The following is a 24,983-nucleotide window of genomic DNA, read 5'->3' on the forward strand; positions in this document are numbered from 1 at the left end:
AGCCAGGGTGGCTACTGTGCCTCTTGTGGAGTGAGCCCTGGGCGTAAAAGGCAGTGTCTTATTTGATAGGGAATAGCACAGTTGTATACATCTGACTATCCACCTAGAGATGGCATTCTTTGAAATGCAGTCACCTTCTCTGCCTGGTGCTACGTAGACAAAAAGTTGATCAGTCTTTCTAAACGGTCTGCTCTTGTCTACATAGTAGAGGATCGCTCTCCTCACATCTAGTGTGTTGAGTTTTACCTCAGCTGAGCTGGTGGGTTCCTGGAAGAAAGCTGGTAGCTCAATAGACTGGTTTACATGAAATTTGGAGATGAACTTAGGAGAGAAACTAGGGCGAGTACGTAAAACCAGCTTGTCCTTGTGTACAACAAAGAACGGGTACTGCACTGACAATGCTTGTATTTCACTAACTCTTCTTATGGAAGTGATAGCCACTAAGAAGGCAGTCTTGTAAGTCAGGTGTTTGAGGCTAGACTTCTTCATCGGCTCGAAAGGGGGGTCCCATGAGCTTAGCGAGTACAACATTGAGATCCCATCCTGGCGGCGGGTTCGAAATTGGAGGGTGGAGTCCCTTTACTCCCTCCATGACAGGTACCTTCCACCATGAGGCTTTATTGTGGGAAGTGGTATATGCTGAAAAAGCCGCCAGGTGGACCTTTAAGGAGTTGAATACTAACCCTGCATCTAACAATTCTATGACAAGACAGGAGGCTCGCATTATGCTTTTACTTTCTTTAATATTGCCAACTCAGCATTTTAAAAGTTAAACTAACTTTTTCGATTTAGTTTTTCTTACATATGCTTAGGAAAACAAATGTAAAACTTTCAAGTTTCTTAATAGAACAAAATTTCACCAAGTCTCTTAGGACCACTACTCCCATGATCCCGAGGTCCTTTGTAGTCCTGACCTCCTCCTTCCCACCAATTCGGGCATAGGTCATGGTATAAACACTCTCCCCACTCAGGTCCATTCCTCTTTCTTTTGCTGACTCAGAGAGATAAGTGTTTCCTTCATGCTATTATGGTATTTGCAGTGTAGTTTTAATAATGATTAAGACATTATCCTAGAGTTCCGTTGTGTATTATAGTCTTTTGATTCATAGTTTAAGTCGTGTAGACTGGACGTATTTGTTTATATATTTAGGCGCGCGCAGTATTTCAGTCAGAGCGCGTACTTTTCCGAACGCCGGGTACTCGCTCGACGTCTCGGGAGGAGAGGCGGGGTGGAGCCGCGAGCAAAGCCACTCGTCTCTGGCAGCCACCCTACTCTCCGTGAGGGATATAGAGACGGCTGTGCCGCCGAACAAACAGGGCAGTAGGACCCGGAGGCGCGAGGGTCAGCCTACGCGCGTAGGTTTGCAGCCGGCTTGCGACCCTGCGTACAAGGGTTTTAGGACCCAGCGGCAACATTACCTAACAATCTTCCCAGCATTCCTCGGGGCTCCCGAACGTTCGTTTTCACAGAGGAATACCGCGGAAGGATTGGGAGAGTAGTGGAGCGTGTGTTCAAGATTTTTGGCTTCATATAAAAAAAAAAAATTTAAAAAAAGGAGGAAGAAAGATTTTATAATTGGTAGTGAATCCACACGGGCACGTAGCTGGAAAAGCTCAGAGTGTGCTAAAACGAACTCTGATTAAGAGCCTTATTAGAAGCTGACTCCCAAGCAGTTATCCCTGCAAACATTTGATTATGGCTCATTCTTTTCACCCAGGAGACTCCCATTCCACCACACCTGAATGGAGCGAGCAAGAATGGGAAGAAGACCACGCATGGCAAGAAGACGATTTGTCCCTCAGTTTTAAAAAGGTACTGGGTGATTCCCTCATTCAAGCAGTTTCTCAAGGAGTGCAACCTTTGACGCAGAGGTTAGAGATGCTTGAAGCAAACTTGGCTGAACAACGAGAGCAATTAGCAGCCAGGAAAAGACGGGCGGATAGCCCTGGGGAGGGAACGTCAGCTGGACACCCTTGTAAAAGGGTTGACAAGAAGGGGTGTAAAAAAGCCCGAGAGAGCTTAGACTCTTTGACCCCTTCGGGCACGGAGGAAAGGGACAACACTGTTCCCCTCAGTCAGAGCGACCCTGTCGCCAGATTAAAAGAAGCTTTTCTAGCTAAAATGGCCGAGAGCCATGATAGACCCCCTGCCCTAGGGGTGTACAATTCAAGGGATTACGAAGAAGGCTACGCCCTGATGATGAGGGTGGCGAGGAGGAGGAGACGGTTGAACCTATAGCACAAAGTGGCCATGAAGAGGAAGACAGTATCATTGATATGTTCGACGCGGAAGCTATTAGATACCCTAAGTTGTCTGAATGGGTGCCCTCGCCCAGAATGGTGTTGTACATTTCTCAGCACATCAGGAAACCGCTGGACAGAGAGGTCCGATCCCGCATGCGATCGGAATGCCCGAGACCGGAGTTGCTGGGAAGATTAACGGATACACCAGACTTAGATCCTAAGATGGTCACCTTTGTTACTAAATCCGCGCAGGACATTCGAAAAGGTGTGGATCGTGCTTGGAAGGGTTGCCAAGACAAGCTCCTGGATCTGACAGGACCGCTTGCAAAAATTATGGATCTGGTAGAGAAAGCAAAGGACACAGGCACCCCGGTAGATGTCCAAGCGTTAGGTAACTGGGCCCAGAGGGCTGTGTGCCCACTAGGCAATGCCAACTGTGCGTTATCATCGGAAAGGAGGAGAGGAGTTCTCTTAAAGATTGATAAAAAACTTAGCGACCTAGCCACATACGAAGCCGGCGAAGGCGCCAAAAGGTCTTCTTTTTGGAGAAGCCTTCGCAAAGGAAATGTCCCAGTTTGTGGGTACATACACGGCCCTCGAAAGAGCCCAGAGCTCGATAAGAAAAATGTTCCCAGGACGTGTTTTTGCCGGGACCGGGCGTTCCAGAGGTTGCTCGTCCGGTCGCTTCAACTATCAGAGAAGGCATCAAGGTCCGCGCGCCCAATATTGGGAGGGGCGCCAACAAGACACCTTCTTCCCGGCAAGAGAAAGACATCCGAGAGGTCGCAGAGGAAGGGGCTCCTTCCGCCAACCCGGTGCCGCAGGCAGTGAGTACACCATATACTCCTATCGGAGGGAGGACTCTCCTCTTTCTAAAGCAGTGGCAAGCTTTATCAAGCGATGCTTGGTTCTTACAGGCGGTAGCAGGGATGCATCTAGATTTCACAGACACCCCCGTGCAAGACAGGGAACCCTTTCCCATTCATATGGCTCAAGAAGAGCTAGCGTTGTTACACAGCAAATTGGCAAAATTGGCAGACAAGAAAGCGATAGAGCGCGTAGTAGATCAAGGGTTTCTCAGCAACATGTTTTTAGTGCGCAGGGGGGACAAGATCCGTCCCGTCATAAACCTGAAAGATCTGAACAGCTGGTTAGAATACAATCACTTCAAGATGGAGGGCATTCACCTCCTTCGATATCTATTGCGTTCAGGAGATTGGTTAGCACGTCTAGACCTCAAGGACGCGTACCTGACGATTCCGATAGCACCGGCCTTTCGAAAATATCTGATATTCCGTTGGGGAAAGAGATATGGCGCGTTACATGTCTTCCATTCGGACTAGCGTCAGCCCCATGGGCCTTCACGAAAGTGATGAAGCCGGTAGTCGCTGCTATCAGAGAGAGAGGAATACGGATGATCATCTCCTTGGACGATATCCTAGTAACGGGATGCAACAAGGAGACGATCACGAAAGACGTACGGTGGATTTTCAATTTCCTATCCCCTCTAGGGTTCTTAGTGAATTTAGAGAAATCACAATTAGCGCCAGTCCAGAGACTGGAATTTTTAGGCTTCACCATAGACACCGTGAAAGCAATCTTGCTGCTCCCAAGCCGCAAAGTGAGGGTGATAAAGAAGGAGCTCAGAGCTGTTATAGCGAAGCAATCCATTTCTCTCCGAAATCTGTCCAGAGTAGTGGGGCTGCTTGCAGCATCCATTCAAGCCATTTTCCCGGGTCCATTGCATTACCGAGCGTTGCAGAGATTGAAGATAAAACACCTCCACCTAGGCTTGAGATACCATCAGGTAGTGGATCTAGATCAGGAAGCCATAGCAGAACTACAATGGTGGCTGGAGAACATGGAAGCCTGGAACGGGAGAGCGATTTTCGGAGACGTGCCAGAGTTGACCATAGAGTCCGATGCAAGCAGGGCCGGCTGGGGAGCCAGGTGCGCACAAGTTCGGACAGGGGGGAAGTGGTCGGAGGAAGAGTTGAATCTCCACATAAATTGTCTCGAGCTCCTAGCAGGCTCATTCGCAGTTCAGGCCTTTACGAAAGACTGAGTGAGATGTTGCGTACTGCTCAAGATGGACAACATCTCAGCAGTCCGTTACATCAACAAACTAGGAGGCACAAGATCCAAGATGCTAGCAGAATTAGCGAAGTATTTTTGGCATTATTGCCTGCAGAACAACATTGCAGTAACAGCAGAATATCTTCCAGGGAGCCAGAACAGTATAGCAGACTGGAATTCTCGATATCTTGTAGACTCCAGCGATTGGAGGCTACACCCCCTTATTTTCAGACGCCTGAAAGAGATATGGGGACCCCTAGAGATAGACCTGTTTGCCTCCAGGCTGAATTCGCAAACCCCACAGTATTACAGCTGGAGAATAGACCCGGGTGCAGCGGGTACAGACGCCTTCCTGCAGTCATGGAACGGAGCAGTGCATTACGCCTTTCCCCCGTTAGTGATGATCACGAGAGCGCTAGCGAAAGTCCGCCGCAGAGACAAAGCAGAGCTGGTGATGGTGTTACCTTACTGGAGGACTCAAGCCTGGTTTCCAGTAGCGATGGAACTTTCTCCGGATTTTCCGAGGATAGTTCCGAGCATGCAGCGCCTTCTGCTTGATCCGACCGGTCGGACCCACCCGCTGATAGAGGCGGGGTTTCTACAGCTCATGGCATGCCGGGTTTCAGGGAAAGATGGAACTTGACAGGAATTTCGGAACTCGCTGCAGACTGTATCCGAGATTCCAGGGCGCCATCCACCGTTAGGAGCTATAACACAGCTTGGAACGGCTGGGTATGATGGTGTTCACAGCACGGTCTGGATCCCATTTCAGCCCCTTTAGTACACATTCTAAATTTCTTTGCTTCAAAGTTTCAGGATAACTGCGCCTATAGAACTATAGGGGTGTACAGATCAGCAATTTCAGCGGGCCATGACAAGGTGGAGAATAGGCCAGCAGGAAAACATCCGGCAGTTCTGCGTCTCCTCAAAGGCATGAAATTACGGAGACCGCCAGAGCCCAAATATGCGGTTCTTTGGGACGTCAGAGACATGTTTCAGTTATTTCAGAGGTGGCCTGAGAATGACGCATTATCACGGTCACAGTGGTCAGGCAAACTAGCCATGCTTCTGTACCTCGTAGCCTGCCGGAGGGTATCGGATGTTAAGGCATTGGAGATTGATAGGAAGATATTTTATCCAGAAGGAGTAGCTTTTAATATCGTTAAAAGGACAAAGACCGACTCAAGAGTGATTTCCTATCCGTATTTTACAGAAAATAAACAACTATGTGTAGCGCAATGCATTAAGGATTACGAAGCAGCATCCGCACAGATTAGACCGCGCGGCGTAACACAATTGCTTATAGCGCGTAGGAAGCCCCATCATGAGGTAGCCTCAGCAACCATTGCGAGGTGGGTAAGAGAAGTGATGCACTGGGCAGGAATAGATTTATCCTTATTTGGTGCGCATTCGGCGAGAGGGGCGATGGCTTCTAGGGCATTTGCATCAGGAGTGCCATTACAAGATATTATGAAATCAGCCGATTGGTCCTCCGAGTCTACCTTTAAGACGTTCTATTTTAAACCAGTATCTGATATTTCGAAGAGTGTTAGCAAGCTTTGAACAAGCATAATGTGAGCCTCCTGTCTTGTCATAGAATAAAGATTGCCCACGCTAATAGCTCAGGAAAGTCTTCATTCTATTAAAGACAAGGAGGCGAGCATTATATCCCACCCAGTTTGACGAAAGGAATGTTTAAAATGAATAATGAAAAAATGACATCCGAATGTTTCAAAATGAGAATATGTGTAACATTTGAATGCATTCCCACCCTCATGTCAATATTCTCTACTCTCGTAGGAGACGACCAGAAGACTTCGTGAGCTTGTGCATCAATGAGCTGTTTTCATTTGAGCAAGTTGTCCCCGTTGGACTGTTTGAAGACGCCAGCTTCGGACCGAGACAGTTCCGGTGATACGAGTTGGACAGTTCAAGTGTTATGGAGTTAGTCTCAGATTGCAAAGAAAGAGGAATGGACCTGAGGGGGGAGAGTGTTTATACCATGACCTATGCCCGGCTTGGTGGGAAGGAGGAGGTCAGGACCACAAAGGACCTCGGGATCATGGGAGTAGTGGTCCTAAGAGACTTGTTAAAATGTTGTTCTATTAAGAAACTTGAAACTTTTACATTTGTTTTCCTAAGGATATGTAAGAAAAACTAAATCGAAAAAGTGAACTTTTAAAATGCTGAGTTGGCAATATTAAAGAAAGTAAAAGCATAATGCTCGCCTCCTTGTCTTTAATAGAATGAAGACTTTCCTGAGCTATTAGCGTGGGCAATCTTTATTGGAGCATAGAAGTAAGAATGTGGGAAGGAGTACATTCTATTGGGTTAATTTGTTTCGACTGGCACCAAATTACGAATCTCCTCCACTTGTCAAAATAACAGTGCTTAGTGCTAGGCTTTCTTGATTCCCTCAAGATATCCATACGTCTTTGAGGCAGATTAAGATGTCCAATGTCTTTGACTTCAGGATCCATGCTGCCAAGCTCATTGAGTGAGGTAGAGGGTGCACGGTTAGTCCCCCGTGCTGGTTGAGCAGATTGTCTGGGCACAGGAGTTTGATGGGATTGCACATCGCCAGTTTGCGCAGATGTGGATACCAGGGTTGTCTTGCCTACATAGGGGAGCAACTACAATGAGCGTCATCTGTTCTTTGTGGATCTTGTTCACCACTTTCCTCATGAGAAGTGTTGGGGGGGGGAAGCTTAGTAAATTTCCCTGACCAGTTTATCCATAAGTGTTGCCCTTGGAGCTTGGCTGGGGGAATCTGGACACGAATTCTGGGCATTGCTCGTTTTCGCTTGTAGCGAACAAGTCTATTGTGGGAAAACCCCATAGAGAGAAGAGGTGTTCTACAACATCTGTGTGAAGTTGCCACTCGTGTACTTCTGGTAAGGGATCTCTGTTCAATGAGTCTGCAAGAGCGTTGAATTCCCCTGGAACGTACTGTGACAATAGGAATATTTTCAGTTTGAGTGCCCATTTCCAAATGTGCTGTGCTGGAAAGATTTGGAGAATGTGTGCCCCCCTGTTTGTTTATGTAAAACATTGCTGTAGTGCTGTCTGTCAGAACCTGCACAGATTGGTTCATTAAGTGGGATTCGAACGCCTGAAGGGCTTTGAATAATGCCAGAAGTTCTAGCAGACTGATGTGGTTCTGAGCTGCCGCGCGAGGCCACAGACCCTGAGCTGTGTGGTGACGGTAGTGTGTCCCCCACCCAGCAAGAGAGGTGTCTGTTGTGATAATTGCCTGCATCTCTGGATCGTAGAAAGGTTTCCCTTTCAGTAGATTTCTCTCGTCCAACAGCAAATATTTTGTACCAGTGTTGGCGAAACGACCACTAGATCGTCCCACTGACAGCTTGCCTGAGACCATTGTTTCGCCAACCACTCCTGCATAGGTCGCATGCGCAGGCGCGTGTGTGGAAACGGGTAAATGCAAGATGCCATCATGCCTAGCAAGCCCATCGCTTTGCGCACCCTTATTTGGTGGCCGGCCTGATAATGTGGTATTTAGAACAACATACGGAAAGACCAACCCCTCTTGTGTGTTTAAGACAGCTCCTAGGAACTGTTTGGTTGTGCTTGGTACTAGGCTTGACTTTTTCTCATTGATTGAGAAGCCCAATTGAAAGAGAAGGTTGATAGTCTTTTGAATGTTTTGCGTGCAAATTAGGGGGGACTCCCCTGTAATGAGCCAGTAGTCCAGTCAAGGGTAAACTAGGAATGCCTCCTTGCGCAGGTGTGCTGCCACCACCGCCAGTACCTTTGTGAATACCCTTGGAGCAGATGTTATCCCAAAGGGTAGCACTTTGAATTGGTAGTGCTGGTTCGCTATCTTGAAACGCAAGAATCTTCTGTGCGCTGGGAACATTGAAATATGAAAATAGGCATCTTTCATATCCAGTGTTGCCATGTAATCCCCCGTTTTTAGTACAGGGATTACCTCTTGTAGCGTAGTCTTGCAGAACTTTTGTGGCTTTACATATTTGTTTGCAGGGTGCAAAACTAATACTGGGTGCATGGTCAGATCTTTCTTTGGCACAAGGAAGTAAGTTGACTAAATACCCTTGTTTACCTGGTTGGCCGGGACGATTTCGATAGCGTCCTTTAGTAGAAGTGTGGCGACTTCCTCGAGGAGGATACGCTAGTGTTCTTTTGAATGCATCTTCTGCCGTGGGGGGTGGTTCTGGGGTAGTTGGAGGAGCTCTATACAGTATCCACCTGCTACTGTGGACAGCACCCATCTGTCTGAGGTGATTCCCTCCCATGCGTGGATGAAGCTGGAAATGCACCCTCCTACTGGAGAGACATGGGAGGGCACCTGAACTGGATAGTCACTGTTTTTGTGGAGAGCTACCCCCTCAGGAGGAGTTGCCCCCGCCACGGGTTTGGGATCTACGCTGTCCTCTAGGATAGTTCTGGGAGGACTGACCTTGATTATTTCCCCAGGGAGCCTCTTGGCTTTGATTGTAATTGGACCCCCGTTGTGAACTTTGGTCGCAAAAAAACAGCAAAATTGCCGTAACCCCTCTGGCCGGATGGCTTGTTGGTGAGTTGCCCCAAAGATTTAAGTGTGTCATACACCTCTTTGGCTGTTTTAAGGGTGTCCTCAACGGCCGTGCCAAAGAGCACATTTGGTTCGATAGGCATGTTAATCAGGGTGGCCTGCGTCTCTGGTTTAAAACATCATTACCTCAGCCACGCGGGACGTTTAAGAACGGTACCCTGTGCAATAATCCTTCCGGCATTGTCCGCAGAGTCTAGGTTGGTCTTAAGTAAGCAGCTTGACACTGCTCTGCCTTCTGCGGTCACCTGTGCTAGCTGGGACTTCAATGATTCCTGGGCAGACAGCAGTAGGGCCGACACTTTCTCCCATTTGTGGCAGTTGTAACTGGTCAAGAGGGTTGCGTTGTTTGCAATTCTAGTTTCATAAGCCACAGATGAGGCGACTTTTCTGCCCATGGTGTAAAGCTTCTTACTTTCTTTGTTGGGTGGAGCCTCAGAGGAAGAAAGGGGGGTGCCCGCTCTTTTCCTACTTGTAGTTATGACTAACGACTCAGGCTTCAGCTGACCTCTAATGTACAGAGGGTCCAAAGGTGCAAGTTTAAATAGCTTCTCTATACGGAGGTTTACAGCCGTGTGAGGTTAGGGGTCTCTAATGACGGCTGTATCTTGCGCTGTATTGACTTGAGGAGAGGAATAAATTGTGCCAGTCTTTTTGTCCCCAAGGATTTGTTCTACAAAATCCTTATCCTCTTGTACCTCCTGGGTCTCTATTTGAAAGTTCTCTGCCACCTTGGCTAGCATCTCATTTAGAAGGGGCTAGTTGTCAATTGGGGAATCAGTGATCAGGGAGTCCTGATAAATAGGAGAGTCCATAGGATACATATCGGCCTCTGGGTCAGCCTCTTGGTCTTCATCGTCCCCATAATAAGGGTCTGCTGCATCATTCTTGTACTGAGGGTCTGCTGCCTCTACAATGGAGAGGTCTTTGTGTTCGGAGTCTGGGTCATAGAGTTCTATGACAGTGCTACGCACTGGAATTTCGGTATGAGACATTTTAGCAGGGGGTTGAGAAGGTTGAGCAGAGATTAGTGACCCAGAGGGAGCAGTTGAGGGGGGAGTGGAGTGGAAACTCTCGAAATAGGCAGGGTCCTTTTCGTAGAAGTTGGCCATAAAGGACATTCTCCTCATGACCCTGTTTATGTCTTCCGATGGCCATTGTGCCGAACTTGGGAAGACCAACGGTTGGGAAAGAAGACCTAAATCTTCACCTGTGGGAGGAAGGACCCCAGATTTTTAGGCCTAGCCTCTAGAGGTTTATCCTTATTAGGAATGGACCTAGATTCTTGAGTTTTTTCTTCATAAGGATTTTTATCCTTATCCCTATCTGGGGTCTTTGAGGACTTCTTCTTGTGCTTCTTCTTGTGCTCTTCCCCTTGCCCCCCCGGCACCCAGGGCGGTTTTTAACCGATTATATGCTGCCTAATACTTGACCTGATGCAGACCGTCGATTTTCAGCTGTGGGTAGGGCCGAGGCCTCGTCTGTGGACGATCGTCCGTCGGTGGGAGTTTTATGCGCGACACCCGCGCCGTCCTTCGACGGTCGAGCCCTGTCATGCGGCGATCTCGAGCGTGAGTGCCCAGAGGACCGGGACTCAACAAACCTTTCCCTGGGTGTCGTGCGTTGTCGACCGTTCGACCCATGTGTCGAGTCTCGATTTGGGGTTATGTGTTTAGTGGTGGATGGAATTGTAGCGCTTCCGCTGCCGGGTATTGTCCCCAAACAGGGCCACCGGCCTGTCCTCTGGGGTCGGGGGCCTGCGCTTGGGTAGCCGAAGCTACCCCATCACCCTCGCCATCCGAAACGGCGGCGTTGCTGCCATCACTGAAAACACCTTCTACCTCTATGGCCTTGAGTTGCCTGGCGTAGTGGGCCCAGCGTTTTGTCGATCGGCCCTTTAAAGTCTTGGGCTTGAAGAGCCTACACGCTCGACAAGAACCCTCAACATGGTTTCTTGGGAGACACAAGTTACAGACTAAATGCTTATCGACCCACAGAAATGTTCTATTGCACTTGGTGCAGAATTTAAAGGGGGTCTTGTCCATAACTACAAAATATGGCAGCTGGATGAAAGTAGTGTAAGAAAAGGGCCATATACATCGTAAAATTACCTCCCTCCTCTCTCCCTACTGTATGGGCCGAGGCCTGGGGCGGCCTTCCAAGGCCGAACGGTCCGTCGTGGAAGTCTTTCGACAGGCAGTCTCTTTGTCTTCACCGGCGCGATATTTCGATGGTCAGTGAAATAAAGGATAGAAATAATGAACTATCAGTAATTGAAATAAGTCAATGGCTTTACGCTAAAAGAGGAACTCTGCTACACGCGTCCGTCTAGAATGGCGGAAAAAATCTATCTGAGGGACTTTGACGCGTGAGGAATCATGGGTACAGTGGGCGTCACACTAGGGTCAGTATTACTGGCACGCCCTGTCGACGTCCCTTTTCGAGATTCGAAAACATCAACTGTAATACTTCGCAGCTTCCACTAGATGTCGGACTATGCACAGCATGTGATCTAAGCAGATTGCACAAGCCTTAGAAATATATATATACATATATATATATATATATATATGCTAATAAAACATTTTAAAAAAGAAAGAATGCGTGAGCAGACTAATCAAATAAGAAGGGACAGCACAAGGGTGGGTATGAAGTCTTATGGCTGCAATGCGTTCAAGCAACAACCAAGTATTTCTGAACTGCTTTCTCAAAGTGCAGCATAGAGGAGCATTGCTCTGAGGGGGAACAAATTGATCGTGCTCCTACCTTTTCAAGGGTAGTGCGATGTCCCACGCTGATCAGAGTCATTCCCAGCTGTTTGCAGGCCCTGTGAAGCTCACTCTCAACCTCCTCTGTCAGTGCACTTGTTGCCTCATCCAAGACTGATGAAAAACAGAAATGTGTCACTTTCTTATTTGCTCATCCCATCCCATAAAACGTTAACAAGTTCATCATCATATAGTTTACTTGAATAAAGTAATCCATAAAACGTACATCACATAATATATCATAAAAGCAAACAAAAAAACATAGCACCCATACATGCATATTCAACATATTACTTTAAACGAACTATTAATTGCTAGGAACAATGTACAGAAAAGACACAGCAAAAACAATGTCTAAGCATTAAAACCTTAGATACTGCCATTGATAACCTAGCAACCATCTTCAGGGCTTAGAATCTCACAAACCCATCTTCTAGTCTCCAAGCGTTTGTAATGTTATTGGAGACACCAGAGAGAAAAGTATCGGTATCCTCAACCAAACACAAGGATAGAGCACCAGGGCATGACCTTAATCCATGCTTAAGCCAGAGAGGTTTCAGCCATGTTTTCCTCAGCCGTAGATATACCACACACAATATGACAAACTGCAAAAGGCTTTCAGCAACGTCCTTGCAAAATGGCCAGTATATTACAGACTGCATTCTCGTACAACACTTTGAACCGAAAAGGGGGATTCACAATCTTACCTTAGCATACATTGCCTGCATATGGAATGATTCCATCCTACCTTTCAATCACTTATCCCCTATTAATTGTTAGGTACTGGAACAACATACTACTTGAACCACTGAAATTGACAATTCGTTTTAATGTCCAAACTTTATGCACTTCCTTCAGTATTACTTTCAGAGAGTGTGACCCGCCACGTGATCCGAAGTGTTGTGCATCAAAAATGTCAGCTGCCGTGGATATACACCCCAACCATGCTTTATCCCTATTTCCTGAGTAGGAATATAATCAATAACAGCATTCTTATAGTCGACCAAGTATGACGAGTTCAGACCTTTAACCAATAGAGCAACAACCTCAATAAGGCCTCATAATTCAAACCCCAAAGTCCCAGTGTGAGTTTCAGAGACTGAACTAGGCTATTCATTGAGAGGTGCAGGATTGACTGGTGGATAGAACTTTCTGCTTTAGGCAAAACAGTAAGATCTCTATGCCCCTACAGTTCAGTTAAAAGGCTTGAAGTGTCTCCCATTATGGAGCTGGTCTGCATTACTCAAGTGCTGGTACTATTGACCTTTCTCCCAAATGGTTAATAAAATGATCCATGTGCCCCCCCCATGTCGGGAAAGAATATGCAAGTTCAACTCTTTTGAATCTGTGGTGCCCAGCTTTGGGCTCTACACACAAGTGAACCCCAAGATAATCAAACTGATCAACTTTCTGAAGGTTACCTCTCAAAAGATATGAAGGAGGTTTCAATTTCAACTTCCTTATGTGCACATCATGGACTTGCTCTTACTTATGATAACCGTTAAGCCGTTAGTAACACACAAATCATAAAATAAATGCGTTTTTATGAACCTGTAATAGTCTTAGAAATTGAAATAGCCTCTTCTGCGAATGGAACCATATTGGAGTCAGAGGGTTTACCCTTTTTTGTTCTTCAATGCCCTTGGTATTTCTGTTGTTCTGGAGAACACAATATTATCTATCTCACTTTGGCATGCCCCATTTCTAATACACATTTTTTACTTCCCCACGTCACTGGAAATCTCAAGTTTTTAATACAATGATTGGAAAAGAGCAAACCAGGTTTTCCTCACGATAGGAGTATCTGGAGAAATATGACCAACCTAGTTGCCCCCTATCACTATCTGCTAAAAGGCCCAGGAGTTATTTTATTTTACAGCAACAGTGCGGTACAAAACCCATTAACATTACAGCAAGTTTTAATGATTCACAATATTTATCTGATCTTTCCTTCCTTAACTCACAAATAGGCTTCTGGATGAGCGCTCCTCCCGTTTTCAAGGTGTCAGTCCATTTAAATTTGCCATCTTTGCATTCATTATTAAACCAAGATTTCTTTGAGGCCATGTGTCTCGTGATGGCTGCCCTCAATATAGTTATAAAAGGGCACTTTTGGTTAACTATTATCTCATATAGGGCTACCAGGCTGAAATCAGTTATCGTCCAAATCATTTTAGAAGTGTGGGAACAGATCTCAATATAGCTGAGGAATAGTAAACTCCAGATCGATTTTTAGACCAGTGCAGGTGACGATTACTATTGACAATAGATTTAACAGCAACCAATGCACCAGATGAGGGCACGAAAGGACTGCACAAAGCTCAACCCGACAAGTGGAGGGTACCATGAGCACTCTCCAAGAGTAATATGACCATCAAATCCTTAATCCTGTGCCAGCCTCGAACATGTACTAAAATAGTCTGTATGGGAAGATTTCAAATGTTGGCAAAAGATTGGGCGAGCAGGTCTATTTCAAGGTAATCTCTCATTACAAGCATGTAAAACGGCTTCAGACAAATGGTTGGTAATGGTCTCGCTGCATTTTTAAAATTGTGCGCTTGGTCACTGTAAACTACAGGTGGGAACCCCCATGCAAAAAGCTAGAGGTAAATCTTCCACTTTACCAGCAAAACTTGGCAGACTTATCATGCGTTATTACTGCTTGTCGTAAATTTACAAAAATATTCTCATGGAGTTATATGGATTCCACAATGAGGGGGGCATGAAGAGAGCTCCCAGGGCTGATCCTAAAATGATCCTTTGCAGGACGGGCATAGCAGAATCAGCTGCATTACCACGTGTGAGAGTCGGAGGAGCATTTGTGAGGAGTTTCACATGCTTTGCTGGCCCCTGCTGGCTGCCGCAGGACGAAGACTCCTGACACAGTGAAGGCAAGATGGCGACCAGCTCTGAGCTAGCGAGCAGGCAGGACACAGTGAAATCCGTGAAGAGGAGGAGGAGTGGTACGCCAACTGAGTGGGACCTGGTGAGGCAGCAGTGACTGTGTTGCGACTGCCTAGATGTTTTAAAAGCAGGGCAACGGCGCCAATCGACTGGAAAGCATAGGAAGGAGTTCCAGAAGGCACGAAGCGAAACCGACACTGCGGTCCTTGCTTTGGGGGACAGCCACGTCCAGAGCAAGGGCTGTGTGCAGCAGAACTAGCAGACAATAAGCCCTACGTACCTTGAAGTACAACATCCCGTGCACACCACGGCAAGGACACGGACAGCTGATTGCCTGCATAGCAGGACTGTAAATCGCTGGGCAAACCTGAAGTGGGACTATGCAATCAGTGAAGGATGCAGAGGACAGAGGCCAGTGTGTCGAAATCCTGGATGCCTGCGGTGTTCATATTGTCTTGTAGAAGAAAGCTGGAAACAGAAAGCACAACCCACAAATTCTCACGGGGACCAGCACAATTGGTGAGCACCAGAACGCCTTTGGCCCGCAGGAGACTGCAGAGCGGGAGGCGGCACGGCCCGAGCTTCCCCCGTGGATTGCTACAACTTCTGGACACCAGTGCTTCTCATGCCCACAAGCGCGAAGCAGTGTCAGGAGTTGGCCTCTGCTGGGTAAATAACAACTTGGTTGCCTGGCCTCGGGAGTGAAGATAACATGAGAAGTCACATGTACAGTGGCCTAACTACGAGATAGATTGTCTGGGCTGACTAATAGTGAGCAGGAAGAAGGAGAAGGTAGGCGGGTTGGACTACCTTTGCAGTCTGGGGAGTGTGCCTGATGAGTGAGACTTGACGGATGACTGTGCCCATCTGCATTGGGAGATTAGGCAGCTGCTTGTGGGAGACACATGGGGCGAACAAGTACGGTGACAAGGAGGTACGTGTGGGAAGTACCGGAAGAGACCTGTGGACCCTTTGATAGGTTCTGCTTTGGATGGCATTCCTAGATAAAAGCAGCCGGCTGTAGACTGGGACCCCTGCAGCCAAATGAGTGTCAGGTACAGGAGCTAGGGGACACAATACTGCAAAGGGGAGAGGGCGCCGCTGCTGCTTGCTTGTGAGCATTTGGATTAGCCACTTGAGGGGAGACAAATACTCCCATTACCGTTAGCACGCACTACCACTACGCCAAGACACCTGTGATGAAAACAGTGGTGCAGGAAGCTGTTTAATCTGTAGGACTTGCTGCAAGCCAGATTAATCACACAAATAACGGGTTTCTTCGAGGACCGACCTATTGGAAAAACACAACCTCAGTGCATTGGAGAACACCTTGTTAAGAGAAAGGTGGACATACCACTAGCTTACTGTTGGGGCACATACGTAAGCTTGGATGCCTTCAAAAGCTGCCAAGTTGAGAGCCACCCAAACAACCCTTGATGCATTCGCTAGGTACCAGCGGCAAGCGCTGGCTGCAGACATGGCATCATTGCAAGAGAAGGAAGGGGATTCATTAGCGAGGTAAAATCAAGTGCTGGCGGCGACTGCTGACCTATAAACCACATTGGGCACCCAAACAGAGGTGGTCAAGACAGAAGTTGGTCTGTTAAGTCGGGACGTCAGAAACCTGTCAGAGAGGACCTCGAATTTGGAAACTCGAGTTAAAGAAAATACGGAGGGGCTCTAAGAAACAAGCAACGAGGTACATATCCTGAGACAGAAAGTTAGCCTACTTCAAAACAGAGTGGAGGATGTGGAGGGGAGAGCCCGCAGAAACAACGTATGTATAGTGGGCCTGCCTAAGGGAGAAGAAGGCAGCGACCCCACTACGTACGTGGAGAACCTATTCTTACAAGAAATTGGTCCGGTGAACCTCACCCAAGGCTTTACTATTGAACAAGTTCATAGAGCTCTCACAAGAAGACCTCTCCCCGGGTTCCCCCAGGCCCATAATTGAAAAGGTCCTGAACTATAAGGACCGGGAAAAGATCCTTTCTTTCTCCAGACAAGGAGCTAGTCTACGAAGAGCCTCGGTTGATCTGGCAGTATACCCTGACTACACCTTTCAGGTACGGAAGAGCCATGCTCAGTTTTCGGCAGGTGAATCCAGACTGAAAGCGGCCGGTCTGAGATAAATGTTGATTTATCCGGCACGCCGGAAGGTCCTGTATACAAATCGTGCCCTATTTTTCGAAACCTCAACGGAGGTACAAGACTGGATGGACAGAGAGAAAATAACCCTGCCACAGGTGATAGAGGTGGCCGGGATGAGGAGCAAGGAGCAACAAGATTGGGAGAGACAGAGGGATGAGTAGGGCAAGATACTGTCGCATTTGCGCGGGTCCACAAGGACTGTGTGCCCAGGTGGGAGCCCCAGGATGAGCGGGCTGTCACCTGAGTGGCTTTGGTGTTCGGAGTGACCCTCTCCTCCTCCTTATGCCTCCTCTGGTCTATGTCTGTTGATATGCACCTGGGGGCAGGGGGTTACATACCGTCAGTGAGGGAAAGTAGGCCCTAAGGAGTAGGTGTTGGGTCCTCAAGACCTCCTAGAGTCTCTCCTCCCCCCCCTACTGTTTGGTGTTTGTTTTTCTTTATTATCTTCTGGGGCATTTGTTTTTTGAGCCAGCCCGCTGCGCATAAGCCTCTGGTTTATAAGCCATTGGTGGCCGTGAGACACAGAGAAGTCCAAGCATGAGTGATTGTGTGGGGCATTTGTTTATTGGGAGGGAAGTTGGAGGGGGTTTAACACAGGGAATGGCTCGCCTGCTCGAATGCCCAAAGTGTACCCGGGTAAAGGGGTAGACTTTTGGTCACTGTTCTGTGAGGATACACAGTGCCTATTGAGTCTGTGGGGCGGGGGGCTGCTCCAAAGTATGTAAATATGAATGGCTAGCGCTGTGAATGTAGTTACCTGGAATATAAGGGGCTTGAACAATTTTGTGAAACGGAACAGAGTTTTTTCCTATTTAAGGAGGGGAAAAATTGACATTGCACTGTTGCAAATGCTGTCCGGTAAATGGTGTGGGCAGATGTATGGTTCCCCCTATTCGGTATACGCAAGAGGGGTCCTAATCTAGATTTCGCCCTCAGTACCTTTAAAGGTCACACATGTTAAACCTGATGATGAAGGCAGAATGGTGTTAGTACATGGGCTCCTGGAACATTTAGAGATATGCCTGATTAACACATATGCCCCCAACCATAATGCTGTAGGCTTCTTCTAGTCTTTATATCCAAGGTTTAGCCCTTATATGATCAGCAACGTATGGGGAGGCGACTTTGATTGCACCTTAAACCCAGCTTTTGATAGATCTGACAGTAGGCACTGCAAACCCGCCCCCAGGCCGATCTCTGCAGACACTCTTGACAGCATTTGGCCTACTAGACATATGGAAGACACTGCACCCGGACACTAAGCACTTTTCCCACTTCTCTGCTCCACACGCGGTCCACACCAGGATAGACTATTTTCTTTTTTGGTCAGGAGATTGCAGACGGATTCACTATTGATGATTATAGCGACAGCGTTCTGTCAGATCATGCACCCCTCTGACTGCAGTGGCAATATGGGACCCCTAGACCCCCGGTACCCACATGGAGGCTTAGAAGTGAATTGTTATATGACATCCCATTTTTTGACCCCCATCAAGAAAAGCATTGAGGAGTACATCAAACACAATCTGGGCAGTGTCCCAAGCACTGGCACCCTATGGGAGGCCCTTAAGGTTGTTATTAGGGGTGCTGCCATTGCAGAATTCAGCAGCATTCAAGCCAGGGTGAGTAGAGAGTTAATCTTAGCGGAGGATCAGCTACAGAAGCAGGAGCAGTCCCGAGACGGTCAGAATGGAGAAGATGCAGAGGCAGTGGCGATCAGAAATAAGTGTGTAGAGTGTTGGGAAAGACTGGGGAAACATAACTATGCTAAGAAGATCGAGAGACAACACAAGGAGGGGGATAAACCAGGCAAGTTACTGGCCTGGTTGTACAAAAGGGAGGAGAATTGGAGTACAATTCATACAATACAAATGAAGAATGGAGTACTGTGCCATACACATGTGGGAATTACTGCAGCCTTTAAAGACTTTTACATCACCCTCAAACAGGAGGGGCCACAGATACCACAGGCACACGTAAGAGAGGTGTTGGACGGGATAGATCTGCCATGCCTAAAACAAGAGGCGATTTTCAGTTTGGAAGAGCACATCACACTGGAAGAAATTCAAAGCACGATGAGGGCATTGCCTATAGGCAAAACCCCAGGTTCGCATGGCTTGCCCAGAGGGTTCTACAAAGAATAAATAGACGAGCTCGCCCCCCGGCTCCTGAGTGGATTCATGAACTCCTACGAGAAGGGAATTCTTTGTCTCAGTCAGAGAAAATCGATTATCATCCCTCTCCTTAAACCACGAAAGCCACCTCCGGAATGTGTGACTCGTACAGGCCCCTATCCATGCTCAATCAGGATAGTAAGATCTTGACGGCTACACTGGCGAATCGGCTGAAAAAGGTGATCCACACGATTTTCCATCCAGATAAGATGAAATATGTGTCAGGCAGAAATATGTCCTGGAATTTGCATAGGCTACATCATGTCATAGATTACACAACGTACTGGGAGACCCCTTGCGTCAAAGCAACGCTAGACACGGTCAAGGCGTTTGAGGTGGTATTGGCTCTATGTGACGATGTGCAGGGTGGGTTTTAGACAGACATACTTAAGATGGGTGCGGCCGATTTACACTCAACCAGTTGCTAAAGTAAAGACTGGTAAACACATTTCAGAATTGTGGGAACTAGAAAAAGGGACCAGACAGGGAGGGGTGCCTGTTGTCCCAATTGCTTTACATCCTGGCCATGGAACCGATAGCTCAGTACTTGCGGTCTGAATGCCTCGAGTCTTACCTCAACTATTTACACTTTCTTGTTAATGTTCCATACTATATACTTAAGTCCATCTTCAGGACATTAAGACCCAGTATGCGGAGGCTTCTTGTGGCAGTATGGCAGGCCCAGAATAGCACTGTCCTCCCTACATAGACCCCACGAAGGAGGTGGAATCAGGGTTTCACACTTTGAGCTGTATTACCTAGCAGGACAGCTGCAATTTGTAGTAGATTGGCTGGCGGAGGACCCCAACCCTGACACGCGGATGCTTCTGCATATGGAGCCACATTTCTATCTAAAGGAACTACTATGGGCCAGGAGACCACAGACACGCATTGGGTCACACCTATTGTCTTTGGGGGTGTAAGTATGGGACAGGGCGCTCAAACACATAGGACTTACAAACCCGGTCTCAGTACAGATTCCCGTAGCATCTGTGGTATCGACCTCCACACAAGTGCAACAGGCAATATGGGTGATTTGGCAAACCAGTGGGGTGGTCACGATCAGGGATCTGTTAAGGGACACAACTTTCATACCATTTGGCGAACTAGCTGACATCTCCGGGATGCACCGAGGCCAATGCTTACTACATGGCACAATTAGGAAGGAGATCACAGCTTGTAGGCCTACATGGGGAGAATCAATGGAAAAATACGCAATTGTGGACACCCTGTATGACACTCCATTTCCAGGATTTATGAACTGCTGCTTACGGGAGGTCCCTCAGCACCACTGGTAGCGAGAGGCAAATGGGAGATATACCTTGGAGCCCCCTTTCTCAGATGCACAGTGGAAGGAAATTCTAGGATGCCATAAGAGGGTGTCCCGGAACACCAGATTGCAACTGATTCAGCTGTTTGTAACACATAGAGCTTATCCGACCCCCTTAAAAATTGCCTGTTTCCCTGGGGCATGCCCTACGGTGCAAAATATTGGGATGAGATAGCAGCTAGAATGTGCAGGGGATGGCTGAAGTTGGATGTTCTTCCCCCGGGGCATGTTTGCTGGGTCGTTTCCTGCGCCCAAAGGGCACGAGGCACATACTTAAGATGACAGATTTGGCATATATACTGGCCAAAAGTAGAATTGCGATGGCATGGAAAGCACCAGGGGGCCCTAAAGTAGAGGATTGGTGGCGAGACCTGAGGAAATGGGGGCAAGCTGAAACAGAGGTTTGGAGGGGGGCGAGGCACTTTGGCCTTCCGGCTGCGGATGACGTGGTGGCGGCCTGAATCACGCTGGTGCAAGGTATATATGCTCTGGAAGACATAGAAGCCGTCCAGGAGGACATTACCCCACAGACGTCACAGATGACGCAGATACTTTAGGTATTATGAATATGGATAGTGACCAGTGCTTAAGTCAGGAATATTAACACAAGTTACGGGCTAGAGCCAGAGGCGAATCGAGGGGCAGGGAATCAGGGAGTGCAGGGGAGTTTGCTGTAGTAATAGGTTTAGTTAGGATTATGTTCTTTGCAGTGACATTATATTTGATTGGATTATTCGCTTGTTTCTAATGTTTATATGTTGTGAGTTAAAAGCAATAAAATATATATATTTTTTTTTAATGGATTCCACAATGAGGTTTTACACTGCTTGCCCACCTCTCTCGGTCCCGGGGTAATGCCAAGGGACCGAGTGGCGGTCACGGTAACTGAGTTTGGCAATAAATCTGCTGATTTACTACTGGATTATCACCAAACTTGAGATGAGGCCCATTATCTTGATACATTAAAGATTCCATTTGTGCATTAAAATCACCTACCATCAATATTAACATATAATTGTCGTCAATCCCAGCCATTGGCTTATCAATTGTGTCAATGACTCCCAAAAATGTACAAACTAATTTCATTTCCGTTTTAGATAAACTTTAATAATTAAGACAGCACAGTTGTTAGCTAAGCCTATTTTCAAAGTCAATATGTCACAAATTTCAACAGTAAGTAAACAGACTTTACATTGAGAGCAAGAAAGATCCATATCAGTAACACCCCACTCGGTCTGCCTCAATCATCCTTAAGTAATGGTATACAATACGTTGAATGAACTTTAACGTATATGGTGAGCACAGACCATGCTTCCTGGAAACATACAAGATGGAACCTACGAACAAAGCTCTGTCAATGCAGAAATTACTTAAATTAGCTGTAGGCTCTTGTGATATTTTAGGGCAAGGGAGTTTGGTTTAAAAATACAAGATTGCAGGTGCACACCGAAATTGTGTTTTTAAGGGAGCTTGGTTTAGACAGGAGGGTCTCTACAGTAGACATATTCACCTCCTTGATGTAATTCAATTAGATGCAAACATTTCGAAAGATCTGGGGGTGATAAAAACCCAAAATCAAAGAAATGAGCCCCTGCAGTAGCCCCAAAAGTCAAAAGCCCGACTTTCACAATATCTGATCTGAGACACACAGCTCTTATGACAAATTCAGTGGATACATTTGTTCATTAGGGTCTCAGAGGTTCGAAATAGTATGTGTTTCCTCGTCCTTAGTTACTAGTGGCAGTGACTGCATATATTAAGGAGGACATACCTCCCTCCAGTTGCTTTGAGATGTGCTCACCCACTGTGCTTAAACTGAACCAGACAGCTGACAATTACTTTTTACAGGATTCTCGATGACCTCATGAATCTATGAATGTGGTTTATGGTGAATATTGGTAATAACCAGATCAATGTCTGAACGCTGGGAACAAAATACCAACCTTGCTGATTCCTGGCCAAGAGGTCTGCACCCGCAAGGTTAGTCTTTTGTTCCCAGCTCTCTCCCAGTCCCTTTGGGGGGTCCGCTCTCGACTACATGGCCCCCTTTGTCCCTCACGCCCTCTCTAGTTACCTGCTGCGGGGCTCCCAAAGCCTTTGTTTGCAGTCTGCTGGCAGTGTTGACGGAAGCCCAATGAACACAACATTGTGCTTCTGTATGCAACCTTTTGTACCTTAGGTTTCTGTGTCTGCGGTCTACAGACCGTGAACAGAAACAATCCATATGCCCTCTTTCTTCAACTGGGTAGTAAATAAAACTCATGTCATCCCTATTCTGGGCATTAATGACTCAAGCATTTGATGATAGAACAGTTTAAAGGCCCGAACCACCCTCCTCGTTTACTGGAGGAATTTGATATTGATATTTTATTTGTATCGCATTCATACATGTGTTTCATAACGTGAATTACAACACTCAATATCATTTCCAGGAGATAACTAGTCCAGCCACGAACTGACCCGTTGAGTTCAACAAGGTCATTTCTGCGTGCTTGGAGATCTATCTTTAATTTGAGACATACTACTTAATTAACATAGGAGACTGAGATCACTCTTGTTGTGCTATTTTGGGGAACCAATATGACTTGCACATCGATCAATGCAACTTGCGGCTCTCCAGATGTTTTGAACTACAATTTGCTTGATCCGTCAACATGGACTTTGCTGGCTAGGGCTGATGGGAATAGTAGTCCAAAACATCTGGAGAGCAAAAGGTTGCAAACCCCTGTACTAACTTAACCTCAGAGTTGGAATGTACGGTTATCCTAATTCGGTAAGCTAATACCTTTTAATCCACAGATTTACGATCGGTTACACAGCACCTAGGCATCTTGCTAATATCAATGTTATCTATAGCATGTAAATATATAGGGGAATATCTGTTAGTGATTGATACATATTCATGGATTTTTACATCACTTTCATGATCCCATGACAACCCCAAAACATCACTCGTCTGAGCGTTTACACCATAAAATCCTCCATCCCCTCCAAAGTCTGTTCAGACAAATGCCGCTCAATCTGGTCACTATGAAGTGGAGCAACTACATTTTCAGCTAACGTACAAGGGTATAGTTGGAGCTGAACTAAATATGTGTGGCCTTCTGTCTGTATGGCTGTCCAAGGCAGTTAAATCAAGGTTGCCCTTGTCAAACTCCTGCGATGATCGATTTCCTCCCACAAAATCCTTGATCGCACAGTTGGAAGAATTCTTGAAGACACGAAAGGACCATTCAGGTTGAACTTGTACAATATCACCTTAATTAAGTTTCTGGCAGCCTTAATTTGGAATGTTAACTTAACAAATTTGCTCTCTTTACTCTCCGGGGAGAGCCAATTGGTAGCTTTACGTCTCGCCATTCCAAGAGAAGGGTCATAAATAAGGGAAATAAATAAATATTTAAATATCTAAATAGTGAAGCAAACTTGCAGATCAATCAAAATCTGCATCAATATATGAAGCATATGCAAAGCAAAAAAGGCATAAATCACAATAATGCAGACCCGGGCCAGGCCTCCAACAATTAATTAACTTTCTCAGATACAAATTCATAATCAAAGGAGATGAAAAAGATTAACTATCTCCCAGCGCCAACCAAACACTGCCACTGTCTGGAAACACCCAAAAGCTTGTGACCCTGCATAGTCCAACTCATCACCTCAACAGCTGGCAAAATAAAGATGTGGCGCTTTGAAACACTGTAAAACTCTTGAATTAGTTGGGAAGCCCCATAAATCTTCAGTGAAATGAATTAAACGAAGACTAAAAGGTGAAAAGTGTAACTCAGTAGCAAAGCAGCTAATTAACCAGCTGTCACACTTTCTTTATAAGTGATATTCCATCCCATTCCATCTACTGCAGAAGACTTATGTTGGATCCACATTAAAGCCACACAAACACAATTTAGAAATACACTTTTAAGGCAGAATGCCAGGGCCCAAAAAGAGCATATTCTCATAATCTCCTCCCATTGGGGGCTCACAAACTAATCCTCCACCAGAACGGCCACTGAAATAAACCTTCTTCCAGGGTTCAATCAGTCAACCGGATTAACACAGCTGGGCAATCAAAGCCACAGGCCATGGAGTTCTCAGCCACTCTATTCCAACTATGACTGGGTCACGGAGTGCTCAGCCACTCTAATCCAACTAGAGGTTTGGGATACTCTGCAGGGACAATGCAGAATCAACAGCAGCACAGTGAATACAGAGGCTTGTATCTTCATGGAGCATGGACTCACAAGAGCCCACAGGACAGCCAGACAGCACAAACCATCAACGTGTACTTGGATCAATGTGACAGCCAGGTTAGCCCTGCAGCCCAGGTTAGCCCTGCAGCCCAGGTTAGCCCTGCAGCCCGGACTGCCTCTCTGCAGTCCCTCCACTCTGCTTCAGAGCTCGGGCCCGGTTAAATGATTAAGTGCTGACAGGTGAGGACTCTGGCTCCTCCTGAATGGACTACCTCTCTGCTACCGCACCGCAAAAAAGGAGTACTTAAAATGTTATCAACTGCACTCGAGTCACAAGTGCTCACCAGACTTCCTCCTCATTCAGTTACGATAATGTACAGCATTAGTAATTATATAGCGCACTTTTAAGTAAAAAGTGATGCCAAATAAAATGTCAAACACATCAATCTTAGGTTGCTAAGCTTCGTTAAAATCACGTAAATCTATTTTAACGCCTAAAAACTCAATAATAAGCTCAGCATTCTACAACGCCTGCACTGACAAATAGCAATTAGTTTCATTGGGGTGTGGTGTGCT

General features: G+C 46.6%; 1 protein-coding gene across 9 annotated transcripts in view; it reads right to left on the reverse strand.

The window, feature by feature from the left end:
- The window catches only part of ABCD4 (ATP binding cassette subfamily D member 4), a 683,911-nt gene that overhangs the window by 3,584 nt on the left and 655,344 nt on the right, over positions 1-24,983 (reverse strand). For all 9 annotated transcript variants that reach the window (XM_069637624.1, XM_069637622.1, XM_069637620.1 and 6 more), the window contains one exon: positions 11,657-11,772. In XM_069637624.1, coding sequence (XP_069493725.1) covers positions 11,657-11,772 — 116 coding nt within the window. The remainder of the gene's footprint in view (positions 1-11,656; positions 11,773-24,983) is intronic.

The sequence above is a fragment of the Ambystoma mexicanum genome, chromosome 14, assembly GCF_040938575.1.
Source record: "Ambystoma mexicanum isolate Mex_15411 chromosome 14, UKY_AmexF1_1, whole genome shotgun sequence".
NCBI lineage: Eukaryota > Metazoa > Chordata > Amphibia > Caudata > Ambystomatidae > Ambystoma > Ambystoma mexicanum.